Source organism: Pan troglodytes, chromosome 3, assembly GCF_028858775.2.
Source record: "Pan troglodytes isolate AG18354 chromosome 3, NHGRI_mPanTro3-v2.0_pri, whole genome shotgun sequence".
Classification (NCBI taxonomy): Eukaryota; Metazoa; Chordata; class Mammalia; order Primates; family Hominidae; genus Pan; species Pan troglodytes.
The window spans coordinates 55,905,403-55,920,663 of record NC_072401.2 but is presented as its reverse complement, the minus strand read 5'-3'; the positions used below and the strand labels follow the sequence as shown (position 1 = coordinate 55,920,663).

General features: G+C 34.6%; 1 protein-coding gene across 8 annotated transcripts in view; it reads left to right on the top strand.

The window, feature by feature from the left end:
- MTHFD2L (methylenetetrahydrofolate dehydrogenase (NADP+ dependent) 2 like) overlaps window positions 1–15,261 on the top strand; it is a 154,625-nt gene that overhangs the window by 38,394 nt on the left and 100,970 nt on the right. For all 8 annotated transcript variants that reach the window (XR_010156568.1, XR_010156569.1, XM_016951591.4 and 5 more), the window contains 2 exons: window positions 12,907–13,059; window positions 14,396–14,503. Coding sequence is in view for 6 of the 8 variants with exons in the window: in XM_016951591.4 (XP_016807080.1) it covers window positions 12,907–13,059; window positions 14,396–14,503 (261 nt within the window). In the remaining 2 variants the exon portion in view is untranslated. The remainder of the gene's footprint in view (window positions 1–12,906; window positions 13,060–14,395; window positions 14,504–15,261) is intronic.

The following is a 15,261-nucleotide window of genomic DNA, read 5'->3' as shown; positions in this document are numbered from 1 at the left end:
TTAAAATACCAATTTTCCTCCAACTGATTTGTAGGTTCAAGGTGACCTTTGGTAAAAACTTGGGAGAAACTGAGTAAAATTCATATGGAACTGCAAATGACCTAAAATGGGCCAAACAATTTTGAAAATGAGTAACATGGAGGATTAACATTGCCTGATGTCAAAATGAGTTATAAAGCTACAGTAAGCAAAGCAATGTAGTATTGGAATCAAGATAGAAAAACAGATCAATGAAACAAAATAGAAAGTCCAGAAAGAGATTCACACTTATATTGATAACTGATTTCTGACAAAAGTGGAAAGGCAAATAAGTACAGAAAAGAATGCGATTTTCAACAAATAGTACTGGCTGGAACAATCAGATATTCAAATGCAAAAGAATATCTAGAAAAGAAATGCTAGAAATTAAAAACACTCTAACAGAAATGAAGAATGCTTTGATGGGCTCAACTGTAGACTGGAAATGGCCAGGAAAAGAATCAGTAAGCTTGAAGTTATGCCAGTAGAAATTTCTCAAAATAAAACACAAAGAGCAAAAAAAAACCCCAAACCGCTCCAGAATAGAATGTCAAAGAACTGTGGGATATTTTCAAAAGGTACATGCATTTGGAATAGCAGGAGAAGAGAAAACAGGACAGAAAAAACTTTTGAAATAATCATCGCTGAAACTTTCTAAAAATAATGACGGAGAGAATAGCAAGAGCAAAAATGGTAAAAGTTTTTGAACAGACACTTCAAAGAAGAAATACAAATGGTAAATAAGCATATGAATAGATGTTCAACATCATTAGTCATTAGGGAAATTCAAATGAAAAGTATTAACAAGATACTACTGCAAACCCATTAGAATGGCTGAAATTAAAATATCAACTGACTATACTGTGTGTTGGTGATGATGTGGAGGGATAGTAACCATCATGTTCTCCTGTAGTGGAGATGCAAAATGGTACATTTTGGAAAACTGGAAAATAGTTTGGCAGTATCTTAAAACGTTAAACACACACACACACACACACACACACACACACACACTGGTCCAGCCGTTCCGTGCCTGTGTATTTCCCCAAAAGAAAATGAAACATATGTCCATACAAGTATTTGTATATGAATGTTCATAGAACCTTTATTTGTGATAACTAAAAACTAGAAACAACCCAAATGTTCATTAGCAGGTCAATGGATAAATAAACTGTGATATTCCATACAATAGAATACTACTCAGCAATATTAAGGAACAAAATATTGATGCATATTACAATATAGATTAATCTCAAAGTAATTATGCTGAGTGAAAGTATCTAGACAAATAAGAGTATATACTCTGTGATTCCATTTAAATAAAATTATATGAAATGAAAACTAATGAATTGACAGCATATCCGTGGTATATTAGTCTGCTTCATCTATCATAAGAAAATACCATGGAATGACAGGCTTAAACAGCAGAAATGTATTTTCTCACAGTCTGGAGGCTGAAAGTGTGCAATCACGGTGCCAGCATGGTTGGGTTCTAGTGAGAAGTTTCTTCCTAGCTTGCAGACAGAGCCTTCTCATTGTGTCCTCACATCATGAAGAAAGCAAGTTCTCTAGTTTCTCTTCTTATAAGGACACTAAATCATATCACAAGGGCCCTACCCTCATGAACTCATCTAAATCTAATTGGCCTCAGAAGTCCTATCTCTAAATACCATCACATTAAGTGTTACAGCTTTAATATTTGAATTTCGGGGGGACATAATTCAGTCCATAACAAATGTTTGTAGATAGTTGGGGCTGAGGGGATAGGAAAGAGAGGAAAGGATTATGAAGAGAGTAGGAGGAAAGTTTTCAGAATGGTAAATATGTTCATTATGTTGACTAGGATTCTGGTTTTATAGGTATATATATATATATGTGTATATATATGTATATATATGGGTATATATATGTGTATACATATGTATATATATGTGTGTATATATATCAAAACCTATCAAATTGTACACTCTAAATGTATGCAGTCTATTATATTCAAATATTCTTCAATAAAGCTGTTTATCAAAAATGCAAATCTACTAGAAATAGAAAAAATACAATAAAACTATATAGTAAAGGACTCAAAAGAATGACAGGCACAGGACTCAGGATGAAATTTACATCTGTTTGGAGCAGGACGGAGAATGGACTAATTGGGTAGACTATAAGGTTAAATATAGATTAAGGTTAAATATAGATCAAGGTGATAACTTTTGTTTGGGGTAGTAGATTTGCACATGCCTAATTTATTATGAAAAACTAATTTAAATTGCATTGTGTTTGGACCAATATTGAGGTTGTGTCACAAGCCCGTGAATTATGATTAATCCAATTTCTGCACTTGAAGTTCATTCAAAGAAAAAATACCCAATATTTTGTTTCAAATTCTTTTTGACATTATTTGTTTAGTCACATAGAAGCAAAGTCATCCTCACAATATTATTTATCCAACTTAAAAAAAAAACTTTCTCAGAGGGAGGTTTATATCAAAGAGCTTATGAGCAAGGGGAAGAAAAGTGAAGACCACTCTCTTGCATGTAAAGTATGTTAACCACATGATGGCAGCATTGAGCAAGCAGTGTTTTTCTTCCCTTTTTTTTTTTAAAAAAAAAAAAGATTAATGGTTTACACTGGAAGGTGAGTAAATCACTGAGATATAATTTACATAGCAGTGGGATTGGTTGGTGTCTATAGCCACTTATGTCTCTCTCTCTCATTCATATTCATGTGGAAACCATGCCCAGAGATTTTTAGTGGCTCAAATCTATAGAATTACATCTTTTTGAACAGTTATTATCAAAAATTTGTTATATCATCTAACTTGAGATGATTTGCTTTTCACAATATCTTCAAAATCATGAATTTTTTGAACAAGTTACTTTTTAATTTTTTTCTTTACCTTTATATCCTCATCTGTTTTTGAGTGTATTCAGCTTGAAATGATGACAAAGCATTTACCAAAATCAAAAGGCCCTATGGAAGATGGATATTTCTCTGTGGAAAGTATTTTAAAATATCTAGTTATATGATAGTTTTCTGACCCTCATCATTCATTTACCAGGTCAACGAATATTTACCTAGAATTTATGTAACTCTGTACTAGGTACCCGGGGAAAAGATACCTTTTAGTCAGGGTACTGACGAAATAGTCAGAAAGCAATTTGAGAATAAATCATTGTCCTTGAAAAGTTTGCAAGCAAGATTCCCAAAAAAACATCTTTTCTTTCTCCTTGTGTGTTTAAAAGAAGCTTATTAGAATTGGCATGTTCACTAATCTAAGTGTTTTCTTCTATAGAATACACTATTTCAAGGACAGTACTGTATATTTGACAGAAGTTACCAAGGGCTCAATAAACCAAGGTGTCCTTAACATTGCTTACAAGAACAAGGTAATTTTAGGATCTCCATATACTCTTCAGGTCACTTAAGATAATTATATAGGGTAAAGGTTAGCAACCTTTGCGTGATGTGTAGGTTCCAACTTCATTAATTTTTATTTTTTATTTTTTTACATCCTATGAAGTAAGCCTGCCTGGGGACATCCTGGGGCAGTTTTTGTGGCTGTAGGAGAGGCTCAGAAGGGTGGAGAGCCAGACCCACCTTTTTCCGGCCTAGAGAACTCCTTCCAGTCTACCTCCAAGCTCCACTATGTTCTCAGAATTTGGGGTGGAGTAGCTCAGCGAGGTTAGAGTGTGTTCCCATTCCTTTTCTGTCCCCTTGTCCCTTGATGTTGAAACAACTCTTAAATAATAGTGGGAAAGTGGTAGGCATCTGATAAGTATTTGCTGTCTTGAAATCTTGATGTAGATCCCAGAGGGTGTAACTTAAATATTTATTGGCTTGAGAACAGTGAACACAGTTTCCAAAAGTATCTCTTATTTACTCTTAGAAAATAAATCATTGAGAGACTATAGGTAGTTTGAGTAGGCAGACATTTATTCCATTAAAATATAAATTCCAGAGGCAAGAATTTTGTCTGTTTGCCTCACTTATATATTCATTTTTGTTTTTTGTTTTTTTGAGACAGAGTCTCGCTGTATTGCCCAGGCTGGAGTGCAGTGATGTGATCTTGGCTCACTGTAACCTCTGCCTCCTGGGTTCAAGTGATTCTCCTGACTCAGCTTCCTGAGTAGCTGGGAGTACAGGTGCTGGCCACCATGCCCATCTAATTTTAGTATTTTTACTAGAGATGGGGTTTCACCATGTTGGCCAGACTGGTCTCAAACTTCTAACCCCAGGTGATCCTTCAACCTCAGCCTCCTGAAGTGTTGGGATTACAGCTTCCTGAAGTGTTGACGTGAGCCACTGTGCCTGGCCCTCACTTATATATTCTAAACCCCTACTGGGAATATGGTAGACATTCAGTAAATATTTGTTGAGTAAATAAATGATTGAATTTTCAAGGGCATTGTATACACACTCAGGATGTGGACTTTGATCTATTAGCATAAAGCTTTACCTGGTTTTTTTTTTTTTTCATGTCCAGAAAGGAAGAAGTAAATGAAAAACAAGAAACATGAATCTTTCACCTTAAATTTATGTTGGAGGATGTAATAGTACCAGATAGTCAATAAGGTAGATGCAACAATATAAAAAATTATGATTTTTAACGTAAGCCACCTTTGGTTTTTCTTTATATTTTTATTTTTATTTATTTATTTATTTATTTTGAGATGGAGTCTCGCACTGTTGCCTGGGCTGGAGTGCATTGGCTTGATCTCAGCTCACTGCAACCTTTGCTTCCCGGGTTCAAGCAGTTCTCCTGCCTCAGCCTCCCGAGTAGCTGGGATTACAGGCACCTGCCACCACGCCCAGGTAATTTTTTGTATTTTTAGGGTTTTGTATTTTTAGGGTTTCACCATGTTGGCCAGGCTGGTCTCAAACTCCTGACCTCATGATTCACCTGCCTCAGCCTCCCAAAGTGCTGGGATTACAGGCATGAGCCACCGTGCCTGACCTCTTTGTATTTTTAAAAGGAGGATGTTAGAGGATATAGAAGGATCAGACATATTTTCCTTATGGCAGCCTGTTCTTCTTACTGTGTCCAGCTGCCCACTAATTTTGTCTCAGTTTCTTCATCTATAAATTAGGGTTAATAGTAGCCATTTATTCAATAAATATTTATTGAGTGCCTGTATGGTCCAGGCACTATTATTTGTACTGTGGATCAGTGAAAAAGAAAAAGACAGAAATTTCTGTCCTTTTGAGTAGCAGAGGAGGCGGTAAAAAAAAATAAATATAATAAATAAACAAATATATTTACTAGATGTTGATATGCTATCAGAAAAAGGAAGAAGTAGATCATGGTAGGAGGGATAGGATGTTGGAGGACAGGTTGTATTTTTATCTGACCGCCTCCCAACATATTGTTATAAAAAATTCAAACATACAGGAAAACTAAAAGACTGGTACAATGAACACTCATATGCCTTTAAACTAGATTCTGTAGTTGTTAACATTATGCTATATTTGTTTTGTCACATACCTATCCATTTGTTCCTTCACCCGTCCATTTTATTTTTGAAGCATTTAAAGGTAAGAACACTTAATATACCCCTAAAACTTTAGTGTATACATCATTAAGGTTCATTATTTATGTTATGTGAAATTTACATGCATTGAAATGTACACATCTTATATGTATTATTCCATAAGTTTTGAAAAATGCGAACTCTCATGTAATCTAAACCCCTATCATATTATGGAACATTTTTGTCAACTGAGTTTCTTCATGCCCCTTCCCAGACAGTTGCTATCTCTTTCATCCTCACACTCAGGTAACCACTGTTCTGATTTTTTTTGTATACATATTCCATTTCAATATCTTACTTTGTAAAGTGGCTGTTTAAAATGTTTAAAATGTTATTTTAAAATGTTATTTATTTAAAATATTATTTATCTTTTAATGATTTAACTTTGAGTGCTTTTTTTTATATATCTGGTTACAAGTTCTTTAACTGATAGGTGTTTTGCAAATATTTTCTCCCAGTCTTTGGCTTACCTGTACATTTTCTTAATGGTGCCTTTTGATGAGCATAAGATTTTAATTTTTCTTAAGTTTAATTGGTGGTATTTTTATTTTATGCTTTATGTGTTTTGTGTTATTTTTAAGAAACCTTTTCTTACACCCAGCATACAATGATATTCTTCTAAATTTTCACCTAGAAACTATATAATTTTAACTTTTATGTTTAGATTTCTAATTGATTTCTAGTTAATTTTTCTGTGTAGTATGAAATAGTCATCATAGTGAGTTTTGCCACCCCACCCCCTACAATATAGCTGCCTAGCTGTTCAAGTACTATTTGTTGAAAACACTTTGCTTTCGCATTGAATTACTATGGCATTTTTGTGGCATTCACATTCTATAAGTGTGACTCTAAAGCTGGGCTCTCTTTTCTTGTTCCATTGATCTATTTGTCTGTTCTTATGCCTGTATCACACTGTCTAGATTACTGTAGCTTTGTAGCAAGTCTTGAAGTCAGATATTGTAAATCTTCTAACTCTGTTTTCAAGATTGCTTTGGATATTCTAAGTCCTTTAAATCTTCATATACATTTAAGAATCTAACAAAAAACGACATAGGATTATGATTGAGATGATTGCAATGACTCTATAAATCAGTTTGGGAATTGACATCTTACCATCATTGAGTCTTCCAATCTATGAACATGGTATGCCTTTTATTTATTTACGTCATTTGTCAGCAGTCTTTTGTAGTTCTTATTATAGCTGTTATTCTCAAATTTTAAACAATTTACTCCTAAGCATTTTATGATTTGTCAGCTATTGTAAAGAGTATTTATAAAATTTCATTTTTCTGATAGTTACTACTTGTATCAGGAATTCAATTGTTTTCTTATATTGACTTTGTAATCTTGCTTAATTCACTTTATTAGTTCTATTAATTGTTTTATAAATTTTTAAGCATGCTCTGCATAAACAACTATGCCATCTGTGATCAGAGAATTTTACTTATTCTATTCTGATCTCTATGCCTCTTTATTTTTTTGTTATCTTATTACACCCACTAGGCCTTCCAACAAAGCATTAACTAGAAATTGTGGGAGTGGACCTTATTCAGATCTTGAGGGAAAAGGTTCAGTATTTCACTATTAAGTAGGATGTTAATTGTAAAGTTTTTTATAAATGCCTGTATCAGATTGAGGACTTAAAGATTTGCTTCTCCTCTGGTGAACCACAGGTACAATCTCTGGTAAGTTATCCTTAGATGAGCTTCTTGGGGTTTGTTTCCTGTGTGTTTGTTCAGGGGTCATTCATAGATACAGAATTTGTATACAATGTATGGGACTCCTTTCTGTGGCTTTCTCCTTTCCTGGATATATCGCTTCAATTTTCAACTACAGTGTTAGCCCCAAACTTCATCTTTTGATCTCTTAAGCAAGTAGGACTGAATATTTCTATCCAAATCCTAGCTGTCCTGTGGCTAGAAAAGCTTTTAAAGTGGAGAACTCTTTCAGTGATTTTTTTTTCTTTAAGCTATCTACTTTCCTCTACATCTGTTTGTTTTTAGTGACTTTCCATTTTTTTCAGATAGTTGTTTTTGTATTTTTTCAAATGATTTTACTGAAATTTGCAGTTGTTTTCTGTAAGAAGTTTAGTCCAATATAAGCTACTTCACAATCACTAGAAACTGAACCTACATTTTTAAATAGTGTGGTCAGAATTGTCCTCACTGATGTTAATCAAGTTTAGCCTAAAGCTGCCTCCTTACGTATTTAAGATTAGCCTAAAAGTTTTTCTGTATATTGTGAACTATAACAAGTAGAGGTGTAAACCAATCGTGGCCCACACCTGTGCCAATCACTGAGTTTTGGCCAATCAAGTGTAGCCAGCTGCTCCAACCATGTTCAAATAAGGCAAACACTGAGCTGTAACCAATCCAGTTGTTTCTGTACCTCACTTCTGATTTCTGTGTGTTGTGTCCCTTTTTTTGTCTACAAATCTTCTTCTACCACGTGGCTGTTCTGGAGTCTCTCTGAATCTGCTGTGATTCTGGGGGGCTGCCCAATTCGTTAATTGTTCATTGCTCAATTAAACATCTTTAAATTTAATTTGGCTGAAGTTTTTCTTTTAACAGTGAGAATGTGGTATTTAAGAAAACATTTGAAAGAAGGGAGGGATTTAGCCTAGGTGACAGTTCTTTTTTAGGAAAGCCTTCCAGGCAGATAGAAAGCTATAGCTAAGGTGGCAAAATGCCTCATGTTTTCAAGGAACATCAAGGGGACCAGCTTGATGCTCACAGATTGAGAGAGGACGAGAGTAACCAGTGATGGGATTAGACACATAGCTATGGTTTTGGTGCAGTAAAAATCATGTAGAGCCTTGTTTGCAATTTTTAAGGTAATAACATTGCAGGGTTTGGAGAAAAGCAATGTGATCAAATATGTACTTCAAAGGTATAACTCTATTGCTGTTTTGTGAATAAATTGTATGGTTGCACATATAGAAGAAGGAAACTAATTAGGAGGCTGTTTCAAGAATTGACAGGAAGAATAATGTTCACTCAAAGTAGAGTAGTATCATGAACATGGTGAGACTGATAAAGTGCTAGATATATTATTATGAAGAAAGTCAACAGATTTTCCAATGGTTTGGATGTTAGGTGTGAGAGAAAGAGGGATATTTAAGATGACTCCAGGTTTTCTTGGCAAGTAGCACAGAAGGATGGGTTTCCCATTATGAACCCTGAAAATTTGAGACAAATGTCAGTTTATTTTGCCAAGGTTGAAGACATGCACCCATTAGACAGTCTCAGAGTCCTGAAAACATGTGCCCAAGGTAGTTGGGCCACAGCTTGGTTTTATACATTTTAGGGAGTCATGAGACATCAATCAACATATGTAAGAAGTACACTGGTTCCATCCAGAAAGGCAGGGCCAACTTGAAGCAGGGGAGGAGTCTTCCAGGTCACAGGTAGGTGAGAGACAAATGGTTGTATTCTTTTGAGTTTCTGATAAGCCTTTCCAAAAGAGGCAATCAGAACATTCCTCTATCTCAGTGAGCAGAAGGATGACTTTGAATAGAATGGGAGGCAGATTTGCTCTGAGCAGTTCCCAGCTTGAATTTTCCCTTTAGCTTAGTGATTTTGGGGACCCAAGATTTTTTTTTTTCACACCATCAACTGAGATGGAGTAGTTATAAGTGAATCAGTTTAAGACAGACTGTGTCCTAAAAGGCTCACATTCATAAATGATAGAGATAATTAAACAACTAATATCATTAACTGAACTAGTGTGCTAAGTATTTTTTATAGCAGTTCCATGGGAAAGCAGAGGAAAAAAATATTGTTTCAATTTGTGATCATTTCAACAGGGGGCAATTGATCAATGCATTGAAGAATGAATAGGATGTGAAAAAAACTGAGAAGAAAGGATTAGTAGTGAAAAAAATCATCATGAGCAATAGCAATGCAGAAGTTAATGCTAAGGGCTTGGGGAAAGGACATGGTTTGGTGTGACTAGAGTGGAGGGCATGTGATGATGATGGTTGTTAAAGGTATGGAACACACAGAAAAGAGACTATAGGAAAAATAAGCTAAAGGACACAATGTTTACTATACGGATGAGCTTGCACTTATCCAACAGATGTGGGGGAAGTGGAAGGTGGTATTTTTAAACAGTAATGTTGTAAAAATCTATAGGTGGAAAATAAGCCAGTAATTTGTTTGTTCCTTTTTTTTTCTGTTCATTGTCCAAAGGCAATTAAGCATATTATAAATACATCGCAAAAATATATATTCAGTGGCCAGGCTCAGTGGCTCATGCCTGTAATCCCAGCACTTTGGGAGGTCAAGGTGGTGGATCACGAGGTCAGGAGTTTGAGACCAGCCTGGCCAATATGGTGAAACCCCATCTGTACTAAAAATACAAAAATTAACCAGGCATGGTGGCACATGCCTGTAGTCCCAGCTACTCGGGAGGCTGAGGCAGAAGAATCTACTGAACCCAGGAGGCGGAGGTTGCAGTGACCTGAGATCATACCACTGCACTCCAGCCTGGGGAACAGAGTGAGACTCTGTCTCAAAAAAAAAAAAAAAAAACCCATACAAAACATATATTCATTCAATATAGTAAATCTACAGTGTCCTAAAGGCATTATCTGAGCTGTTTTATTACAGTGGTTCAGATTTTGATTTGATGACTTCTGTTTTTCCTAGCATGATTTAATGACTTCTCATAACTTTAAATAGAAGGGGGGAAAACACAAAGTGAATAAAACCAGTTTTATCATTCATTTGGGTAAGATATTAAATGGTTTGTTGTTTACCAATGTATCCTGTGAATCAAACATGTTGTATAACTGTTGTGAGAAAATTGATGCTATTAAGTCTCACGATGTTTTTTCTGTTCAAGTTATGTGCCCCAAGGGTGAGATTTTGGGAGACTTTTAGTAGCAGTCAGTCACAAACAGGAAATGTATTTATTTCTCTTACTCATATAACAAAAGGAAGTAGGATTACCTGTAATCCTAAATGTAAAATGTTTGATGCTTTTTTGCATGTGCTTAGACAAGTATTACTTAATCTAGGAATAGTGTTATATTTGGAGCCCTAGGAGAAACAATACATTTCTTGGGATATTTTAGAGTTATCAAATGTCTTATTAGGAGTTGGGAGGGAGGCCTCTGTGATTTTAATTTTTAATGGTATTTAAAATGATTAATATTTATTATGACTTCTGTATGATACAAAAGGAAAAACTGATCTTAGAACAAAAAGATATGGATTTAAATTCTGGATTCTTAGTAGTGATTTGAGATTGACTCTAACTCCTTGAACTTGTCTTTAAAATGGGCATGATCATACCTTTTCTACTTTTATCCCCAGTAACTATGAAGATTAAAAGGAAATTGATGTAAAGGTAATATAATCATTGTAAAGCACTTTTTAAATGTAGATAGAGTAGTTCAGATTATTGCTATATACTGTATACGACATAGTAATAGGTAGATCTCTCCTGGAAAAAGATATATGTTAGATTTAATACACTGCTGAGATAGCAGAGTTACATAAAAATGATAAATGAATTGGTTTTCTGGATTTTTATGATCTTCACTTTTTTCATCTACTCATATGGAGCTCTTTTCCTTTTAGATTCAGGTTTTATGAATCTGCTATACATTTTGTATGTCCATTCATCTGTCTTTTAAACTACTAATACTTAAATATTTAAGACAAACCAAAATGGTGATCTGAATTATGATCTGAGTTGAAGTTGGCATATGCAAGAGGACAGATCTGTAACCACCAGTCTCTAGTTCTGGCTTCCAGATTTTCAGATGCTTACATTTCTTCTCAAGTATTTCAGCTGGTGTGTGAACTGAAATATTTGTTACAGCTTTAATGTTATTTTCAGTGAATGGGAGCACAAAAAATGGTAGATGGCAAAATACAGTGTAATTGAGGCTTATTGTTTGGAGAATGGTTCTTAAAATCTACAAAGAGTCCTTGTTGAGTTCTTTTTAATCAGTAGCCCAGCCCATGCATATATTAGCCAGTTTTGAACTTAGAAATAAACTAATTTGAGTCCTAGCTAAAAATAGATACTCCAAATATAGTTGTTTTTCTTTTCATCTATAAAGCTTTTCATTTCATTGTAAAAAATATCCATGTCATGAAGCTTCCGCGTGAGTGGTAGGTGATTTAAAAATGACTTATCATCATCATCACCTAGATTTTTTTAAAAAAAGAATCAGTATTTTTACCCTCATGTAATAAGTTAAATATGTATTCTTTTAAAAGTTTGACTAGAATCTATATGATGATCTCCAAGCTATAGAGAAAATAGATGGAGGCCCTGCTAAAACATTCTAGACTGAATGCAGTTATTAAAAGTGAAAAACTATTGAATGGAGAGACTTTCCAAAGACTCAGTTTCTATGTGAATATGATTCAAATGAATACTTTTATATATTTCAAGGACTTTTGTAATCTAATCATGGTTAATTAGCTTGACTTAAAGTAAGGTAGCAGTAGCACACTTTTAGAATACAAAAGATATAAAACCCAAGGCATAGCTTTCTGAAAAGTTTGAACTTGGACTTTTATAATGTTTTAAAGAATTATGTCTAAATCGCATTATATAATGGCCGAATAAACTTTTACATAGAAAATATACTTTTAGTATATTAGGCACATGGGTTAATTGTTAGGTTAGTGATAATTTAAACTACTCTGCATAGAGTAATAGGAGCCTATTTTATATTTCTATACTTACTTTTAAAAAATGAGATGATTGGCATCCCATATTTCATTTGATTACTTTATTACTCAGGTTGTGTTCTTTTTCTTCCATATAGCAAATCATAGTAATATTTTTTATTTCACTGTGACAATGCTTTAGAGAAAAGATGTGTGTGTGTGCATGTGTGTTTTATATTAGATTTTTTGTTATGTCATTTAAGAGGAAGCTAAGAACTCATGATGTTATGACTATTCTTAACACTAACAAACCCCTTTTAATCTCCAATATTCGAAGTATTTAATAGAAGCCTATTAGGAGAACTGTCTTGTGTCATAGAAATGTGGATTCAAACCCTGTAAATATACAGACTTACTGAAACAAAGACATGACACCTGGATATTACCAGATCTCATTGGTATTGTTTAATTCACATTTTTTTTTCTTTCACCGGTCCAGCCACTTTTAGCTCTGGAATAGCATATACTCCAACTGCAGTTCATTACAGCCATCAGTCAAGAGCACTTTGGCTTACTATTTTGGTGGCAAATAATAATAATAATAATGACTTTACACCTTTTTTAGAGCCGAATTATAAGTGATGTGGCTTTAGATTCTCAGATTTCATTTTTCAGGCTACCAAATAAATAACAATTTTAAAATTAGACAAATTTTATTTATTTTTCAGACCACGTTGATGAGCGAACAATATGCAATGGAATTGCCCCAGAAAAAGATGTAGATGGATTTCATATTATCAATATTGGAAGATTGTGCCTTGATCAGCATTCTCTCATACCTGCCACTGCCAGTGCTGTTTGGGAAATAATAAAAAGAACAGGTTGGTAATTTGTGGTCTGCAGAACATGGATGCTAGGTGCTGAGCTGAGCCTTTGTGCACTGAGACTTGATGGGACCACCTCAGTCCTATAGAGTGACAGAAAATCATAATCCATAAAACATCAGTGTACAGAGAGATATAAAATTGTAGAAGTCAAAACATAATACAATCCTGGCTAACACAGTAAAACCCTGTCTCTACTAAAAATACAAAAAATTAGCCAGGTGTGGTGTTGGGCACCTGTAGTCCCAGCTACCTGGGAGGCTGAGGAAGGAGAATGGCATGAACCTGGGAGGCGGAGCTTGCAGTGAGCCGAGATCATGCCACTGCACTTCAGCCTGGGGGACAGAGCAAGACTCTGTCTCAAAAACAAAACAAAACAAACAAAACAAACAGAAAAAAAAATCCAAAATAAAATGAAACGAAGAGCATTAGCCAGATTATAGATAACTGCAGTTGCAACTTATAGGAAGTGAATTTTCCACACAGTAGTGGTATATGTCTGCCTTTAAAATGTAAACTTCATGCATTTTGATGAAAACTTTTCTAAAATATATTTTTCTGTACCTTTAAAAATATGTTCTGATCACATAGTTATCATTTCTATTGGCTTGGGTTTTAATTTTAAACATTTACCCTTGTACTGTACTGGATACGGTAATGCTCTCACAGACTCTTATAAAAGAAGTTTTCTTTCTGAGAAAGTTGTCTTTCTGAGAAAGAAAAACTTCCAAGGGAAAACAGATCCTAGAATCATACTCCTACACTGTGAGTACTGGAAAATCCTTAGTTCTAACTTCTTTGCTTTACTTATGAAGAAACTGAGTCCAAAAGAAGTAGAAGGTTCTACAGGCTTTATTTTTTTACATCTTTCTAAGTCTGTAAGTTTAGTGCTTCTTTCCTATGGAGTAAAATGCATGAGCTTTGTGAAAAATGCCTCTTTTCTTACTTGTTTTGTTCCAGCGTTGCTCAAAATTTGATTGCCAATTAAGTTCGACATTGTTGTACTTTGCTTATTTTATAATTAGCAGTTAATATATGTTAAAACTCTACTCTTCTAACTCTTAATGTGACTCTCAATGTTTAAAAGCAACTTAATGTCAACTTAAGAATGTCTATGGTTTTTAATGAGTACATAATCAGAGAAGAAGTGACAAATCAAAGAAGCATAAAATGAATTATTTATAAATAATGAATGTGCTCATATTATAGATAAGCCATATAATAATTCAGATTTAATTAGAAATTTTTAAAAGAATGTTTCAGTTGGCTGTACAAATGTTTAATTTACTTCTTGTTGTCAATTCTGCATTTAAACCGAACTCTGTATTTTAAGGAATTCAAACATTTGGAAAAAATGTGGTTGTGGCTGGAAGATCCAAGAACGTAGGGATGCCTATTGCCATGCTTTTACACACTGATGGAGAGCATGAACGGCCAGGAGGTAGGTAGAACCTTGCAGATTCTACACTCTCTCGCAGTGTTCTTACTTCTTACATCATCAAATAAACACTTTTGATAATGCAGCTTATTATATTTGTGGGTTTATGCAGTTCAAAGTCTCCTTTATTCCTCATTTAGTGATGTGAGAGTCTTGAAAGTGACTGTAGGAATTACTGAAAATATGTGGCCATTTTCTCTATTTTTTTTTTTTTGGGCTATATGCACTTTGTTTAAATAATTAACGATCAGACATTAAGAAAGGTGCAAAGCTACTAGATACAAAAGATTCACATGCCCTCAGGAAATAGAAAACAAGACATCTCTTGGATGTAGAATTCCTATAGTGGCAAGGTCTTAGCACTTTAGAAATCAGCTAGTTAGTTTATTTTACAGACAAGAAAGCTGAGGCTTAGAGTTGTTATCTGATTATATAGGTTAAACAAATAGTCATTGTCCTATGAGTAGTAGTGACACTCCAAGTCACTGACAAAGCCCAGGAAGATGTGTTAGCCTTAGAGAACATGCAGCCATTCCAGGTGTTGGTCATCTGAAGATCATCCCAAGACCTTGGTTTCTTCAGCAGTCTAATAGCTAGATACAGAATAGCTCCCCAGAAATTTGCAGGGGTCTGTCCCACAGACCCTGACCCAACGATGGATGAATAAAGTACACTGACACACAGATATTCTGCTTTACCAGTCCAGCTGAGCATCTGGGCCGCTTACAGACTCCACGCACAGTGCTGTAAACAGTTGCGAC